At 46.6% G+C, this 17,775-nt stretch overlaps 1 protein-coding gene across 1 annotated transcript in view; it reads right to left on the bottom strand.

The window, feature by feature from the left end:
- FDX1 (ferredoxin 1) overlaps positions 1–9,580 on the bottom strand; it is a 43,835-nt gene extending 34,255 nt beyond the window's left edge. Inside the window, exon 1 of the mRNA XM_038418508.2 lies at positions 9,277–9,580. Within this exon, the coding sequence (XP_038274436.1) occupies positions 9,277–9,455 (179 nt within the window). The 5' untranslated portion in view covers positions 9,456–9,580. The remainder of the gene's footprint in view (positions 1–9,276) is intronic.
- Positions 9,581–17,775: the final 8,195 nt, after the last annotated feature.

Below are 17,775 nucleotides of genomic sequence, written 5' to 3'. Positions count from 1 at the left end.
TATTAGAAGGTGGAAAAAAAAAAAACACACTCGCGATTACGTGTTTTCCGAGCTCATGCAGTCTTCCCGCACTGATAGGGCACAGCTTAATGTATTGAGGCATTCAGTGTTAGAGCGTGAAGAGCAGAGGCAGGAGTGTGAAGCTGAGGCTAATGGGGAAGCAAACGGACATGATGAAGCATCTGGTGTAGCTGCAGGAAAGCCAACAGGAAAGCCTCACCCAGATGCCCAAGAATGTGTCGGGGTAGGCTCCAGGCACCCAGCCATTCCGCTCCAGAGGATGGCCCAAGCAACAGAAGGCAGTCATTCAAACAGTTTGATTTGTAGTGTGGCTACAAAAAGCAATGTGGCCTTGCCCTTCCTTCCTCCCCCACCCCACCTGGGCTACCTTGTCAGTTATCTCTCTTAAGTAAGAAAGAATGCATGGTTTCAAAACAATAGTTACTTTATTTTAAAGGAGAGAGGGAGGGTGGTTTGGTTACACAGAATTAAAATCAACCGGGGGGGAGCGGGTTTGCATCAAGGAGAAACACACACAGCGGACACACCGTAGCCTGGCCTGTCATGAAACTAGTTTTCAAAGCCTCTCTACAGCTAGGCACGCTGCGCATCACTCTTCTAATCACCCTGGTGTCTGGTTGCTCAAAATTGGATGCCCAACGATTTGCCTCAACCTCCCATCTGCCATAAATGTCTCCCCCTTACTCTCACAGATATTATGGCGCTCACAGCAAGCAGCAATAACAATGGGAATGTTGGTTGTGCTGAGGTCTGACCTAGTCAGCAAACAGTGCCAGTGAGTTTTTAAACGTCCAAAGGCACATTCTACCACCATACAGGACTCCTTATCCCACTCACACTATTCATCCCAGTAATTGCAGAACACCAGGCCATTCAAATCATTGTTACAACTACTACCAGGAATAGTACTGGAAGACATTGCACCCATAAGGTTTTAAAAGAATTTGTTTCTCCTCCTCAAATACTGTTGCAAGACAATGACAAGGTCCGGAAAGTCCTGGGTCTCCTGTTGCGTGCACCTGGGAGACACCTACATGTGCAGATGTACTATCTTACAGATGGAGTTGCTGGCATGTCAATTCAACTGGGGAAAACTGCAGAATACAGTTGAGATGCTGGGGAAATGGTAAAAACCACTAGGCTATGAATGGTAAATTTTAAATGGTAGCTGGAATTAACCACTGTTGATGTGGATCCAATTATTGTTATTCTGATTGACCAATGTTTTGTTTCACACCAAAATTCACTGCAATGATAAATGGAATGACTTTGCATCCCATACCCATTTTTCATAATGTAACTGAATTACAGGCTGAATTGAGATTACAGAAGTGCACTTTAAAAGCAGTACAAGTTTGGGCATCCTATTCCTCCCTTGAACCTAGATCTTAAAAGCTCAATAGCCATGAACAGGGAATTAAAGAGTTAACTAGCCTCTCCTGGTAGGAACAAGTGTACAAAGTGAGATTATATCCATGAAGAGGAGGGATAACAACCAAAGCTCTGAATGACAAAATGTGATTGTGGTAATTGTAATTTTGTACTGTCAAGTTTATTAGTTGTACAAGATGTTGCAAAATTGTAGAAGTATATTTGACATGCTTAATGTAATAAAACCAACATAGCATGTAGGGTTTTAAGGTGGGAAAAGTAGAATAAGTATAAAATAGAAGTTAACTTACATTTGGTTAAAGATATATAGGCAGTAAAGGAGGTCCCAAACAGCAAGTAAAAGAAGGCCATGAGAATAAGTATTATTGTAGTGTTGGAAGGATGTTACGGTTTCAAAAATAATCAGTAAAATAAAGAACTACAGTAAAAAGACAAAGAAAAAGTGTCTTAAAAGAAACAAACCCAAACCTTCCCACTGTTCTGCTGGTAAGCAAGCCAGGTGGGGGACAGGAGAAGATAAGGAAAGGAAAGGCCTTGGAAAGAACAGAGGCTGTAAATCTTATCTGGATTAAGACTGGAAATAAATCTTACAAATAAGAATTGTCTCAAGTTGGTTTTTAGCTCAACTCAGTAACTGTCAATTACATCACTTGTTTGTTAAAGCAGCAATCCTGGTACTCAGAGGTCTTCCAGGGGGTACATCAACTCATCTAGATATTTGCCTAGTTTTACCACAGGCTACATAAAAAGCACTAGCGAAGTCTGCACAAACTAAAATGTCAGACAATGATTTGTTTATACTGCTCTGTATACTATACACTAAATGTAAGTACAATATTTATATTCCAATTGATTTATAATTATATGGTAAAAATGAGAAAGTAAGCAATTTTTCAGTAATAGCCTGCTGTGACACTTCTTTGTATTTTTAGGTCTGATTTTGTACAGTTTTCAGTGAGGTGAAACTTGGGGGTACACAAGATAAACCAGACTCTTGAAAGAGGTACAGTAGTCTGGAAAGGGTGAGAGCCACTGTGATAAAGGGTATAAAAAGTAAACTCTTACAGAGGTTCATTGCTAAAAACTGCCTGTCCACGTTGGAGCCAACCAATATGGGTCTAAGCACTCCTGGCATTAGCCCATTTCAAAATATCTTGATCAAATGCTTATAAAATGTTTTGGATGTTTTGTTTTGGACCTTGAAGGGTAAGAAGTGCAGCCAGTAGGGAAGCAAGATTCTTTGCTTTAGGCTGTAATAAAATTAATGCCTTGACAATCCCTCCCTCACTGTCTTTCAAGACCCACCCTCATTACACATGCAGGTTGTGACTCTCCTGGCCAGTGATGGATTAGCCACTGGGTCTATGGGGCCAGTACCCAGGGGTCCTGGACAACTGGGGGGCCCCCAGCGGTGGAAGCCCAGAGTCCCAGCCACCGGGACCGGAGAAGCCCCCAACTCCACAGAAGCAGCACCCCGACCCAGTCAGCAGCTACGGGACAGGAGAAGCTTCTCCCACTTCCAACCCTATCAGAAGCCGTGGGGCAGCAGGACAAGCCTCCACTCCCAACCCACTCTCCAGCAGAAGTGCAGGGCCAGGAGAAGCCCCAGTGCCCCGACACTGGTCCTCCGCAGAAGCGCTGGGGTGTGTGGGGGGGGGGGGGGAAGAAGGGGAAGTCCCAGCAGCCAGACCCCCGCTGCAACCCTGGGACTGGAGGAGCTCTCACTTCCCATTGTGGCACCAGGGCTGTGGGGACAGAGCTTCTCCGGTCTGGGGCCCACAGTTGGGGGAGGAGGGGGTGCAGAAAGGAGCAAAAGGGGTTGCTGGGCTGCGGGGGGAGGAGCAGAATGGAGGGGACCCTGGGTGGAACAGGGGTGGGCCCCAGGAAAGGAGCAGAAGGGTGCGGGAGGGCCCCCCCACTTGCTCTGGCCCAGGGCCCCAAGAAACCTTAATCCGCCTCTGCTCCTGGTTGAGAAATACTGAACTAGACAATCTTGTTCTTGAATGCCACAGAAGTGATTGCTGTCCAACTCTAAAGCTAGACAAATCTAGGTGAGGTGACCACAGACCGTCTTAATGGGTACAAGTTTATCTTAGGCCCCAAATCTTGCAAACTTTAACTATGCAAATTGTCCCATCGGCAACAGAAATACTTGTGCACTTAAAGAGCCTGCATGGATTTGCAGGATTAAGGCTAAATTTTAACTATGCATTTAAAAAAAAAATCATGAAGTGCTTTGAAATCTACCGATGTTAAGTACTACATAAGAGGTAGGTATTGTGTGATTCTATGTATATTTTACTAGATGACAAGCTTTCTAAGTTTTAATAAAACTTCCTAGAAGAAAATTCAGGACGTCCCCCCCGATGGGGAAAAGGAAGCCTGGAATCCTAAGGTAAAAGCTCTGATAGTAAAACTAAGCTCTCTAATCAGAATATCAAGAATTCCATAACATAGATCGGTTAAGTAGGCCAAAACTGAATTTCAAATACTTTAAAATGTAAACATGTATTTGTAATGTAAATGGGCATGTCAGTGACTGATAATTAAAGCAGATTTTTTTTCCTAAAGTCTGATCCTGCAGACACTTACATACACAAACTTTCCACATGTTGAAGTTCAATGGGACTATTTATATGCATAAAATAAATTAAGTGCATAAGTGTCTGTGGGATCATGCCATAATCTAACTTTTAAACTTGAGCACAGATCTAATCAAAGAAAGGTAAACAACCTGAAGGCCAGTCCTTGCTTACAGACAGCCCCCTAACCTGAAGCAAATACTCACCACCAACCACACATCACACAACAAAAACACTAACCCAGGAACCTATCCTTGCAACAAAGCCCGTTGCCAACTGTGTTCACATATCTATTCGGGGACACCATCATAGGGCCTAATCAGATCAGCCACACTATCAGAGGTTCGTTCACTTGCACATCTACCAATCTGAAATATGCCATCATGTGCCAGCAATTCCCCTCTGCCATGTACATTGGCCAAACCGGACAGTCTCTACATAAAAGAATAAATGGACACAAATCAGACGTCAAGAATTATAACATTCAAAAACCAGTCAGAGAACACTTCAATCTTCCTGGTCACTCGATTACAGACCTAAAAGTCGCAATATTACAACAAAAAAAAACTTCAAAAAGACTCCAGACTACTGAATTGGAATTAATTTGCAAATGGTACACCATTAAATTAGGCTTGAATAAAGACTCGGAATGGATGTGTCATTACACAAAATAAAACTATTCCCCCCTACTGTTCCTCACACGTTCTTGTCAACTGCTGGAAATGGCCCATCTTGATCATCACTACAAAAGGTTTTTTTCCTCTCTTGCTGGTAATAGTTCACCTTAACTGATCACTCTCGTTATACTGTGAATGATAACACCCATTGTTTCATGTTCTGTGTGTATATCTATCCATCTTCCTACTGTATTTTCCACTGCATGCATTCGATGAAGTGGGTTTTAGCCCACGAAAGCTTATGCTCAAATAAATTTGTTAGTCTCTAAGGTGCCACAAGTACTCCTGTTCTTTTTGTGGATACAGACTAACACGGCTGCTACTCTGCAACTTGAAGTTAGGAATTAACAATATTTAGATGTAACAAAGCAGACCAAACAGTAGATGGTGCTATAATTGCATGTCTTGTGAAATCAAGTGTTCAAAATGCTCTTCTACTTAAAAATTTTGTGTTTGTTTGTTTTTAAATCAGAAAAAAAGAAGAGAGAGAACTGTATAATGGTAGTGCCAGGAAACTCTAATCAGCCTATAATCTTCGGCACCAATCCTGCAAACATTTACACATGCCTTTAAATCAAAGGGACTATTGCTTGGCATTAAGGACATGCATGAGTGTTTGCAGAACTGTGCCTAAACAGAGAATAAAGTTGAGAAAACCAATTTCTCCCATTCATCAGGAGGCTTCAAACGAGTGTTTCTTTGGACAACGAAGCTGTATTATGTTAAGGCCTGTGGTTAATTAGAGTGAGATTCCAAAATCTACTTCCAAAGAAAGTCGTGGATTTACTTTACTGTACTTTACTGTACTACTTTAAAATGCAAAGCAATTATGAATATTTGTCCCGTCAATACATGATTTTTTAATCTAAAAAGTGGAAATACAATTTCTTGTCATTTGGTAAATTGCAACAAATATTGTATTTATTTCACTGCCATTGTTTGCACTTCTAGATGAAACCTTAAGAAGATCACCCCATGGTACAGTTATTTTATTTTTAGACTTGGCAAGAACTAGAGCAGGGGTCAGCAACTGATGGCACGCGAGCCAATTTTTAATGGCACACTGCTGTCTGGCTGGGACCCCGGTAGACAGCAGCGTGCCATTAAAAATCCTGCCCAGCCCAGCCCACCACTCTCTCCTTGCAGGGCAGGCAAGCTTCACCCTCCCCGCACCTCTTCTCCCAGATGCTGGATTCCTGCTCCTCTTCCTCTCCCTCCCTGCGGAAAAGCGGAGCAGCAGGACGCTCTCTGCTCCAGGGACCTTGGGGAAGGGGGTGGAATTGGCATATCCCCTCCAGGCCCCTGCCCTGACCCCCTCACACACCCCCACACCCTGACTCTTGCACCCCCCATCCCCATCCTAACCCTGAGCACCAGAGCTCCTGCACCCCCCCCACATTTCCACCTGCACCCCACGCACCAAATGGGAGTTGCCCAGGTAAGCACTCCACACCCTAACCTCCTGCCCCAACCCTGAGCCCCCTCCCTCATTCTAGCTCCTGGCCAGACCCTGCACCCCAATCTGCTCCTTCACCCCCAGTCCTGTTCTCAGCGCATTCCCATCCTCATCTCAGTGCAGAGAGAGGAAGAGAATGGCGACAACCAGGGAGAAGTTAGGTACCTACTCTATGTGGACAGGGCCAGGACCCAAGACTGAGCGGGGCCAGCAGCTGGGACCCTGGCTGGCAAGAGCTGGTGGAGGGAACCCCAGACCAGCAGCGGGCTGAGTCCCGCCCAGCCCACTGCCGGTCTGGAGTCCCGGCCACCAGCCCCACTCAGCCCACTGCCGGTCTAGGGTTCTAGCTGCCGGCCCCTTGCCAGCCGGGATCCCGGCCATGGGCCTCGCTCAGCCTGCTGCTCACCTAGGTGAACGGAACCCCAGGCCGGCAGCGGGCTGAGCGGGCCAGCGGTATAAGATCAGCATTTTAATTTAATTTTAAATGAAGCTTCTTAAACATTTTGAAAATCTTGTTTACATACAACAATAGTTTAGTTATAGAATATATAGATTTATAGAGAGAGACCTTCTAAAAAATGTTAAAATGTATTATTGGCACGTGAAACCTTAAATTAAAGTGAATAAATGAAGACTCGGTACACCACTTCTAAAAGGTTGCCGACCCCTGAACTAGAGCTTTACTTGGCTAGCTAGATATCAAGCCTGCCCTGTTTAGGACAAATCTCCAGCATGTTTGCATGACCTCAGGAGTTGAACTTCTAAAACTAACGTCAGGTTGCCTTAAGGAAGAGAAAGGAGATTACAGTTTTTATTTACCCATAAAAATTTAACTAGAGGTGGAGTATAAAAAACATGTTTTGCTTGACCTGCTTATACAGGTTGGGACACTGAATAGGTGAACAATATTTATCACACTTCCGCAATTATACCAGTGAAATGTTCAATCTTGCCAAGGTGAAATACACTGGAATAAAGCTGAAGCCAGTTTAAAACAGCTTATGTAGTTTGTAAGTAAAAAGGGAAGACTTGGTAACTTCCATGGTTTCCGTGGAAGTTGCTGTATAAATAAGAAAAGGAGTACTTGTGGCACCTTAGAGACTAACAAATTTATTAGAGCATAAGCTTTCGTGAGCTAATGCATCCGATGAAGTGAGCTGTAGCTCACGAAAGCTTATGCTCTAATAAATTTGTTAGTCTCTAAGGTGCCACAAGTACTCCTTTTCTTTTTGCGAATACAGACTAACACGGCTGCTACTCTGAAACCTGTATAAATAAGGGAATTCTTGTACAAATCTATGTGCACAATGGAAGGAATTTGTTAGCTCTGATGAAATAATTCACTTTTTACATTTCAGTATTAATACAATTAGTTGGAGGCTTCCATCACCTCTTTTAAAGCAGAAGTTTTTGGAAAACTAAACTTTTTTTAGTTGTAATTTGGTTTAGCTCTGCTAGCATTTGAAGTTCTGTCCACAGAAAGTGAGTAACTTTTGGTTTTGGGTGGTATCTGAATAGCTGCACAAGAGTTCATGACCCCTGGAATTACTGCCCAATTCGGTTTCCTATGCTGGTTGTCGCACCAAACACTAGTTTGTCTAGTTGTTGCACCAACCTCTCCAAAGGAAGAGGTCATTTAATAATTTTATTAAGATAATGTTGAAGTAAAAAGAAAACGGTACAGAATTTAGGCATAGAAGTTTCTGGTTATAGGAATATATTCTGGTAAGGAATATATAATCTGCAATCTCCCCGATTGGGGGTAAAAGTTTAACGGGTCAAAGTACAGACATTGAGATATGGGGGTATGTTGTCCATATAATGGCTATGTTCAGGTGTGGAGTATAATGAGTGGGTACGATGATGAGGATGGATCTACCCTTATTTGGTGGGATTTAATGTTCAGTGAGTTCATGGTTCCAGTTCATACGGTCCAATGAAAAAAAAAAAAAAAAAGTCTCTCAGTCCCTTTCCCATGGTTGATGCACGATGTTGTACCGGCTCACACTCCTGGTACTGTCGGTGGCCGGTGATGTGTTCGATGTAGATGTCCCTGGACCGTCGGATTGTGTCCGAGACCATGAGGCGCCACATGAGCCATGAGTACCGTCGACCGATCCCACAGGTCTGCAGCACACGCTCGTTGCAGGGGTCCCAAGCGCCCAGGGCTCCGACAATCAGGGCCTCCATCTGCACCTTGTAGCCCTTCGCTCTCAGTGTGTTGGCCAGGGGGGCATATTTTTCCAGCTTACGAGCTCGGGATTCGCGGAAGGCCAGGGTCCTGTTCTCAAAGGAGACCGTGATGTCGATGAAGATGATCTTTTTTTGGTCCTTGGCGGTGACTACCACATCAGGTCGCAACTGGCTGTCCGTCCCGGGGATGGTGGAGTTCACAGCGACCTCCCCCAGGCACAGTGCGATGGCTTTCACCAGGCGATTCTGGATGGCGTTGTGCCGCAGCTGCCAGGCTCTGGAGTGGGGCTTGCAGCTGCACAGGACGTGGGGCAGGGTCTCGTTGGAGCACACGCACTTCCTGCAACGCTTGTCTCGGTTCCCGTGGCCGACAGCCCCGTTGAGCGGGACGCGGTTGAGCCGGGCGCGGTGGATGAACCGCCCGTCGGCGAAACGGGGGAAGCTGCCCCCGGCGAGGCAGCGGTTGCTGGCGTCCCACTCGCTGGTAAGTTCGAAGACTTTACCCTGGGGTGGTTTACGCTTCAGGGTTTTACTACCCACCCGTGTGCATACAGGGCACAGAGCCCTACCGTAAGGCCCAAGCCCTCAAAGTCCTCGCCCACAACAGCCACTCACCCGCACCAACGCTTTCCCGACTGGGGGGTAAATGAGAAGGGGGATCTGACACGCGAGGACCGACCCCTCCCCCCCCCCAAAAGAGGGAGAGCCCGCCCGGGGAGGGGCATGGCAACGATAGAGGGATTGCGCGGTCGCGTCCCCGCCCACCCCAGCCCAGGCTCAGCCACCGCTTCACGCCGGCGGCTGCTGACCTTCTAGGCGGCTCCCGAGCGACGCCGAGGCCGGGCGCTCACAGGGGCAGCGGCGGCGGGCGGGGCACCAAGGAAGGAAGCGCGGGAGGGAAGCCCCACAGGGAGGCCGGCGCGGGGCTGGGATCCACCGGGTCTCCCGCCCTTACCTGAGCCGCGCCCGGGCAGAGGCGCCGAAGAACCGGCCCGGTGGCCGGGCAGCGACGCTGAAGCTGACGCTGCTGCCCCCGCCCGGCCTCCCCGCGGCTCCCCGGGACGCGGCCAGGAGCCAGCGGCAGGGGGAGGCCGCGGCGGCCCGCAAGAGGCTGGCGGTGCCCGCAGCAGCCATAGCAGGAGTAGGCAGGAACAGAGAACGACCAGCCCCGCCCACAACGAGTAAAGTCCACCCGCTTGTACAACCGGCACAAGCTACGGCTATTCCCCAAGCCACGTACGTCTTCTACGGGGCGTAGCCCTGGCTCCACTTGCAAGTGACGGGTGATGGTTGGTACGCAAAAGGCGCCGAGCAATCGCCTCCTTCTGTGCAGGAGATACGCAACCTACGTAGAACCGTCCTCTAGTCTACAGCTGCGGGCAAGTAAATTGCGTAGCGGGCTCCTTGCTTGAAGCTGTGGACGGGGTTAGGCCGTATCCCGGGCGCCCTCCCCAACGTCGCCCCCGGGCTCATGCTCCAGCCCCTTGCCCTCCAGTCACCCCTCTGGGTGCCCCCACATGCAGCCCCTCCAATGCCCCTCCCTGCTGTTGCAGCCCCCACCGCTTCTCTCTGGCCACTGCACAGTGCCTCCATGAGCCCCAGCGGGCTTCTCAGTCCCTTGGCCCCAGCTGCCCTGTCACTGGGTTTGCGGAGACTGACAGTCGTCTTTACTCTCCATTCTTCCAGGGGTGACCGGTTCACCCATCACCCCATTTCTAGTATGCAGCAGGGCCCTCGCCTCCCCCTGGATCTAACGGGTCAGAAGGATCATTATCGCCCTTTCCCTAGTGGGGCTGGATCCTAGCAAACTGACCTCAGCTCTGTTCCCCGTCTTTTACAGGAAGGGCACCAGGCAAGCCCCAGCCTCAGGAAGCCAGTCTCCTGTACCCAGTCTGATAAACTTTTCACACCATCATGTAATCTTAGTATGGCAAGGGTCAGCAGATGTTCTTTATTTTTGCTTGTGAGGAAACTTTTAGTCTTGGAAGAAAATGCTGTGGTGCTCTTTATCTCTTGCAGTTTCTATAGGAGATCTGTGGCAAGCATCAAGGGAACTTGCTATCTGCCTTAATATCTCCAGCTAGAGTCAATTATTGAGGCAGAGTTGCACCATGGGCTTTGGTTTCGGAATTGAATACCTGGAAGAAGGGATTGCCTGTATGCCATTTGTGACCACTTCTATTTTAGGATTGGCAAATATTTGTGAATAAAACAAGTTACACTAAGAATATTCTCAGACTCTTTCTCTTCCCAGGTGGGAAGCAGCAAATCCCCGCCCCCGATATCTGACTCAGCAAAGGAATGACAATATATGCCATATGAACAATGATAACAGAATGTTGAAAGTGCACAATGAAGCACTCAAAAGTCAGAAAAAGTCAAAGCTAAGATGGCCTATGCAATCTTAACTCAGACCCCTCGTGCGTATGCATTAGTACACAGTCTTTAGTTACATGATCATGCACTACAATACTGTATTTGCAGATTCCCTACATCCTTCAGCACGCAGGTTGGACAGTGAATGAGGAAAGAGTGCAATATTTATTTCAAAATAACTTATTTAAACAAAAGTGAAGAGGAACGGGTAACAGGAATCCCTGAATTTGGATTTTCCAGAAGATTGATTTGGCGAGCATTTGGCCCTGGCTGCCTTATGAATTCAGGTCTGTGCCTTTGCTGCTCTCAGATGTGGAGTTAGAGTAATGGAGAGTGGGGGCAAGCCTTGTTACATTTCTTTTAGGCAGAATCCTTTTATACAGTTCAAGTAGGGACAAAAAGAAAAGGAGTACATGTGGCACCTTAGAGACTAACAAATTTAGTCTCTAAGGTGCCACAAGTACTCCTTTTCTTTTTGCGAATACAGACTAACACGGCTGCTACTCTGAAACCAAGTAGGGACAATAACCTTCAATAGAGTCTGAATCTGGTGCTAAAGTTTCTTTGTCAAACTTCATTTGGACTTCTTCAGTCATTGTTTATGTCAACATAACTTTCACAGTGCCCGTAACACCTGGCACTCAGAAGCGTAAGTGAAGTGGTGGCTGTGTCCTATTATCCCTTCCAAAGTTGGTGGTCCTCATTTTCCTTTCCTTCCAAAGATCTCCATGCTTTGTACAAATCAAGAGAAACTTCTTCCCAGTTTTGGCTTACCCTGAGTCTGTGATTTAAAAAAGTATTTGAATTACCTAGACATTAAGGAGAGCTCTAAATTTAAACTTGGGTAAGTGTAAGTACTTTTTTTTCCCCCTCTGAAAGTCCATCTTGTGTGGATGTAAGCAGAGTCCGAATGAGCTCTACCCTGACATCTGGTGGTTAGCTGTGGAAAAGGACTTCAGGGGCTGATCTCCTTTCCATGGGCACACCCAGCCTGCCTAACATGATGGACTGCTTGCCCAAATGGTCACTTTGGCTGCTGTGGGATCCCCAGTCTCTCTGTTGTTGGGGCAGGAGTAATAAAGGGTTGTTATTCTGCTTATGTGAGTCAAGGACAGTATAACTGTACTTGGCATTTTATGATGGAGGGGCTCACTCTCAACTAAGTAGCACTTGCTAGGCAAGGGACATGGGTTCCAAAACCCAGTGAATTGAGAGAGGCTGGGGATATTCATGTGTATGTGAGTCCCTTCTGAGTGCCTGAAACACTACTTTGACCCCTCCTTTCCCCATGGTGTAATAACAGAGCTAATTTTGGCTCCATTAGCAGTCTTGTTACCTGCTGCAGAGCTGAAATCAGTGACAGCTATGTCTAAGCATTAGACCTACTTTGGGCTAGTGGTGTACCAGCACTGAGGGTCCATCCTACTACCAGCTAAAAATCACTGAGAGCTGAAGTTGCTGAGAGCTGTGTTAAGTGGGGGGGGCCTGAAGACAAGTTGATGAGCAGACAGCAGGACATCTAGCAGAGTGGAGCAGATAGCAGGGCAGCTGATCAAGAGGTGTGGCTGGTGGTGAAGATGCAGCAGAACCCCATGGAGAGGCATGGCACTTGGCCGTCAAGCAGCGGAGCATATAAGATGCCCCCCCCCATACTATCTTCCATTTCCACCCAGGCTGGGAGGTAAACTCTGCAGATGAACTTCTGAACTCTGCGGGGGCTGCACTGACCCAGGACAGAAACTAGGGGGGGAGAGGGGGTGAATGTTGGGTTGCTGGACTTAAGATCCTGAGGGGAAAAGGACACTGCCAAACTTACTTGGGGTTGGTCTTTTGCTCATGGTTGGTGTTATGAATCATGTTTGTGGTGTTTCCCCAACATAATGCCGCAATGTTTCCCTCCTTTATTAAAAGACTTTTGCTACACTCAGACTCTGTGCTTGTGAGAGGGGAAATATTACCTCTTCGAGGCGCCCAGGGGGGTGGTATGTAATTGTCCCAGGTTACTGGGTAGGGGCTCGAGCCAGTTTTGCATTGTTATTGAAACGGAACCCCTAGATACTGAACCTGGTCCTTGTTGCTGCCAACTCTGACAGGCAGAAGGGTTACATGTATTTTATTATGTGGGGGCACAATGTAATTGGTGAGAGCCGGGGAGGGCAAAAATGGAAAACAGGAAGCCAGGAGTGGTCCTACCTCTACCACACCCTGTAAACTCCTGGGGGGCTGGTATCATCTTTTTGTTATTAGAAATGTATGTAATAATGGCACAATGTGGTCTGAACTCCTGATTATGGTAGCACCTAGAGGTCCCAGTGGAAATAACAATAAAGGCCTGTTTATGACTGCACAGAGTGCAGGGCAGCCATGAACTACAAACCCATGACTTTCAGCCTAATGCTCACTCCTCTTGTCAATGCTTCCTGTGTTATTTCTCTCTTGCTGGTTAAACCTTATTATCTGTCATAGATATAGTTCATAGATTCTGAGGCCAGAAGGGACCATTGTGATGGCGGTACTTGACAAAAATGAATCCTTACAACCCTCCACTGAAACACACAAACAGTACAAAAAGAATAAGTGAATGTCCTTTGATGTTGGAGACTGTTGTTACTGTGTACCTGGTTGTCTGCACCATTACACCAGTTTTAATTCCATTCACTTAATAGGAAAGTAAATAATCAGGCTCCGTCTGCCTGTCTGTACTGAACTCTGAAAAGTAGTTCCTTGTATGGTCCTCTAGGGCAGTGTTTCTCAACCTTTTAAAATCTGAGACCAGCTTGTTGCCTTCCTAAATTGTGTCAGGGAGATCTCAGGGACTGGTGCTGGTCCACGGATTGGGTTATTGAGAAATAGTGATCTGGGAAGCAGCAAGTCAGTATTAGTCTAACTGAGCTGATGCTCATTAAATATGTGCAGAAGATGTTTAGAAAAGGTGCTGTGCATGAGTGACAACTCCTACCATGCAAGAGGTTTGCATCTCCGCCAGGGAGCATCCTAGTAGTTAAGAAAGGGATATGCCTTGCTCATAACACCCCTAAACAGTATTTTACATTTCCGAGGTAGTGTATGGAGTAAAAAATGTCAAGCAATAGAAAATGAAAGACCTATAATGGTTAAATAGTATATTTTTTCATAAGAGAACTATGGGTGGAGAGAACTGGCAAGCAAATCTCCTTCAAGGAATACAGCCTGCGTCTAGTGGAAATGTCACTCTGGGATATTCCAACACATTGCCATTAATATAGCTGGTCAGAAATGACTACTTGTGAATTAAAAAAACCCAGCACTTTTATGGTTATTTATTAGTGAATAAAGTCACAAATGCTGTGTTGGAAACAAAAATGCTATCATTACATAACCCAATATATGCATATTTTCAGAAATAGAGGTCATTTATGAAGCACTCACGTGTCTGAAGATCCATTCAAAACAATACACCCATAACTACCTAATTGTGGATTCTTTAATAAAAATGTATAAAACCAACTGAAGGGTCAGCACTAAGTACACAGACACTTGGGACTCTGTACAGTCCTGCAGTTTACAGGGCAGCTAGGCTGTCCCATCAGTGATATAATTGGAAAAGGAGGTAACTTGGGGTTGGCTCCTTCCCTCTACCATCTTGGGATCATGCAAACTGTATCAGCATATTAAATGGTGGTTCCTGCAGTGCTGCCAACTCTTGCAACATCTGGTGTATGTTTTCTTAAAGCTCCAGCTCGTGGAGTCTGGGATCATGTGAGAACTTTAACCGTTTAAATAAAAGTAGCTTTCAGCTCTAATGGCTGTGGGTAAAGAAGCTTGAAAATGTGAACCCTACAGGCTCAAACCAGAAGCCAAGTAAAGAGAACTTAAAGTCTGTTTTTAAAATGTAATGATTATTTAAAGCTAGTCTCATGACTTTCTGGGGCCTGAGTCATGATTTTTGAACGCTTGGAGTTGGCAATACTGTATTTGGCTCTTGGCTTTACCCAAACCCCCTCTGTTTAGGGCAAGATTAAGAACAGCTGAGGGGTATGCCCCTTGCAATACAAGACAGTCTGTCTCATGCCTGTCTGAGCCCTCTATTGGAAACTCAGACTGAGAACTGCATCTTGGCATTTGAAGCAAATTTGTTCTTTTGGCACTGTACTTCCTTTACCTCACTGGGACCAGCATTTCTTCCTCTAGCAGTGGGAGGGCCTGGAGTCAATCAGTCCCATTCCAGAAATTTTTTTTCTGTTTCTCCCTTGTATTTATTTTTCAATATTTACAAGGTGGGCCTCAGGGTAGGCTCAAGCAGTACTCTTCAACCAAACAAAAGAAACAAATTCATAACACAGAAAGGAAATACTCTTCTCCCTGCCCCCTCTCTAGGGTGTTGCTTTGTTATGCTAGCTTCTGGATGCCAGTCCTTCCCCAGTCAGTGAGCTTAGTAGCTTCCCCTATATGGAGAAGAGGAGCCTTTTTTCCCTATTGCCACTTGTGTCTCATCTCTCCTCCCTGTTGCCAGGAGGTGAGGGGGGCTTAAAGGTCACAGGCAACCCTTAATTGGACACAGTTGCGGCTAGCTGACCTAAGGTAACCTATTTTCAGTTAATAGGAAAAGGGCCTGCATCATTCTAGGACTGATATACTTGACTTCCACAACTCTTATAGCTGTCTGACTTTGTCACACTTTTTATTTCTCTCTGGCATTTACGTGTGATGTTGATTGATCTATGCCAAGCTGACACTGTGTGGGCCCAACCTCTGCAGCACATCTCATCCTGCTGGAGTGTTACAGCAGCTGCTTCTAATATTTCTCAACTATTTGGCAATCCCCCAGACAGTGGTAAAACAATGCTGTAAATTTATTGCATTTGCTTTGTCACACTTCTCATGTAGAGCTAGAGAAATGCATTTGTAAATATCTGTGACACCTTGGGTATTCTTTGCACCATTTTAGGGCTCTCTGCCAATATTTTGGCACCATTTTGAATTTAGAAAGCCACAGAAGTATTACTGCAATCCCAAAACGGCTGAGGCAGCAATCTGTTTTATTATTTTATTCTTCTGACTTTGTTCTTCCATACAGAGAAGCAGTCATAGCAAAATCATGCAGTATTCTAGTCTTAAAACTAGCCAAATTCTATTTCAAACTTGTATAGCTCTATTGAAGTCAATGGAGCCATGCCACGTTACTAACAGAAAACTTGGTCTCATATCTCTACACTCTGTATACATAAAAGAAACAACTAAACTTCTAGTACTTACATCAAATTCCTATATATTTGAGTGTAGTGTATTGTTTAGTGGTTTGTGTAGTTACTGTACAGGGACTTTCAGTGAAATCCAGCAATACTCCCATTGACTTCCTGGGGCTAGGATTTTACATAGGGTGTCTGTGTATGTAAGAACAGCCATACTGAGTCAGACCAAAGGTCCATCTAGCCCAGCATTCTGTCTTCCAACAGTGGCCAATACCAGGTGCCCCAAAGAGAATGAACAGAATGGGTAATCACCAAGTGATCCATCCCCTGTTGCCTATTCCCAGCTTCTGGCAAACTGAGGCTAGGGAAACCATCCCTTCCTATCCTGGCTAATAGCCATTTATGGACCTATCTTCCATGAATTTATCTAGTTCTTTTTTGAACCCTGTTGTAGTCTTGGCCTTCACAACATCCTCTGACAAGGAGTTCCACAGGTTGACTGTGCGTTGTGTGAAGAAATACTTTCTTTTGTTTGTTTTAAACCTGCTGCCTATTAATTTAATTTGGTGACTCCCAGTTCTTATGTTATGAGAAGGAGTAAATAACACTTCCTTACTTTCTCCACACCAGTCATGATTTTATAGACCTCTGTCATATCCCCCCTTAGTCAAGTGACCAGCCCCGATTGGCCTGCTGGGGGTGGGAAGAGAGAAGGGCTCTGTCCTTCTCTCCCTGCGCCTCTCTTCTGGCAAGCTGTGCCGCTCCGCTGACAGCCAGGACGGGGGTGAAAGGGAAAGCGGGATGGCACCACTTCTGCCTCCGAGAGCTCTCCCTCCCAGCCAGGCTCTCTCAGGCAGAAGTGGCTCCATCCTGCTCCCCATCCAGCTGCCAGGGAGAGCAGCCAAACATGCTGGGGGGGAGCTGCAGGGAGAGAAGGACAGAGCCCTCTCCCTCCCTGCAGGTAACATGGGGCGGGGAGAGCGCTGCAGCCCTGGGTGCAGGGCGGGAGGGGTCACTGGGCAGGAGAGATATGTGGGGTGGTCACATGTGCTCCCCTTTGGCTTGTGCCCCCATCCCCTCCCCAAGTATGGGGAGGTACCAGCGATGTGTTGTGGCCTGTAGAGCAGGGGTTCTCAACCTTTTTCTTGCTGAGGCCCCCTCAACGTGCTATAGAAATGCCAGGGCCCAGCGGAGGTGGGGAAGGAACTTGGGACTCTGGACCGGGACGGACCCTTGGGCACAGGCATAGTTTTACTTCTATTTGGGGGGCAAGGCCTGGTGAGGCTCAAGACAGCTCCGCACAGCAGAGTCCAGGGAGGGAGCGCCACTTTCACCCCCTGACTCACTCAGGAGGCCACCCAATCTGTCTGGGCTGTGGAGGGATGCAACTAAAAAATATCACTCAAAGGGGGGGACTCAGTTCAAAAAGTTTGAAAACCACTCAGGGTGCAGGTAGGGGGTAGCTAGGGGCTGCGTATGGGCAGGGGCAGCTCCCAGTGCGGCTTCCAGCTTCAGCGTGGGGGGGCGCTGGGGCTCAGGGCACCGGGTTTCAGCTGCGGGGCTCCGTAGCCTCCCTGAAAGGGCTTGCGGAACCCCAGGGGGCTGCAGATCTCCGGTTGAGAACCGCTGCTGTAGAGCACTTGCCTGTGGTCTGTAGAGAGCTGGCTAGTTCACCAGCTGCTAGATCTCTTCCCTTGTCTCCAATTGCTAAATCATAAAGACAGATGAAGAAACATAATGCCCATATGTTCCAGATTAACAATACCAGTATTTGATAGATTGGAATGCTATGGGCAGTAAATGTGGACAGCGAACACTACTCCAAACCAACATAAGAACATATTGTCAGTCTCTCTTCCTACGTGTCTAAAGGCAACAGTAAAACTAACTTCAGGGTGTGATAGCAA

The sequence above is a fragment of the Dermochelys coriacea genome, chromosome 1 (assembly GCF_009764565.3).
Source record: "Dermochelys coriacea isolate rDerCor1 chromosome 1, rDerCor1.pri.v4, whole genome shotgun sequence".
Lineage (NCBI taxonomy): Eukaryota > Metazoa > Chordata > Testudines > Dermochelyidae > Dermochelys > Dermochelys coriacea.
The sequence above is the reverse complement of the archived record's forward strand: the minus strand, read 5'-3'. Positions and strand labels throughout refer to the sequence as shown.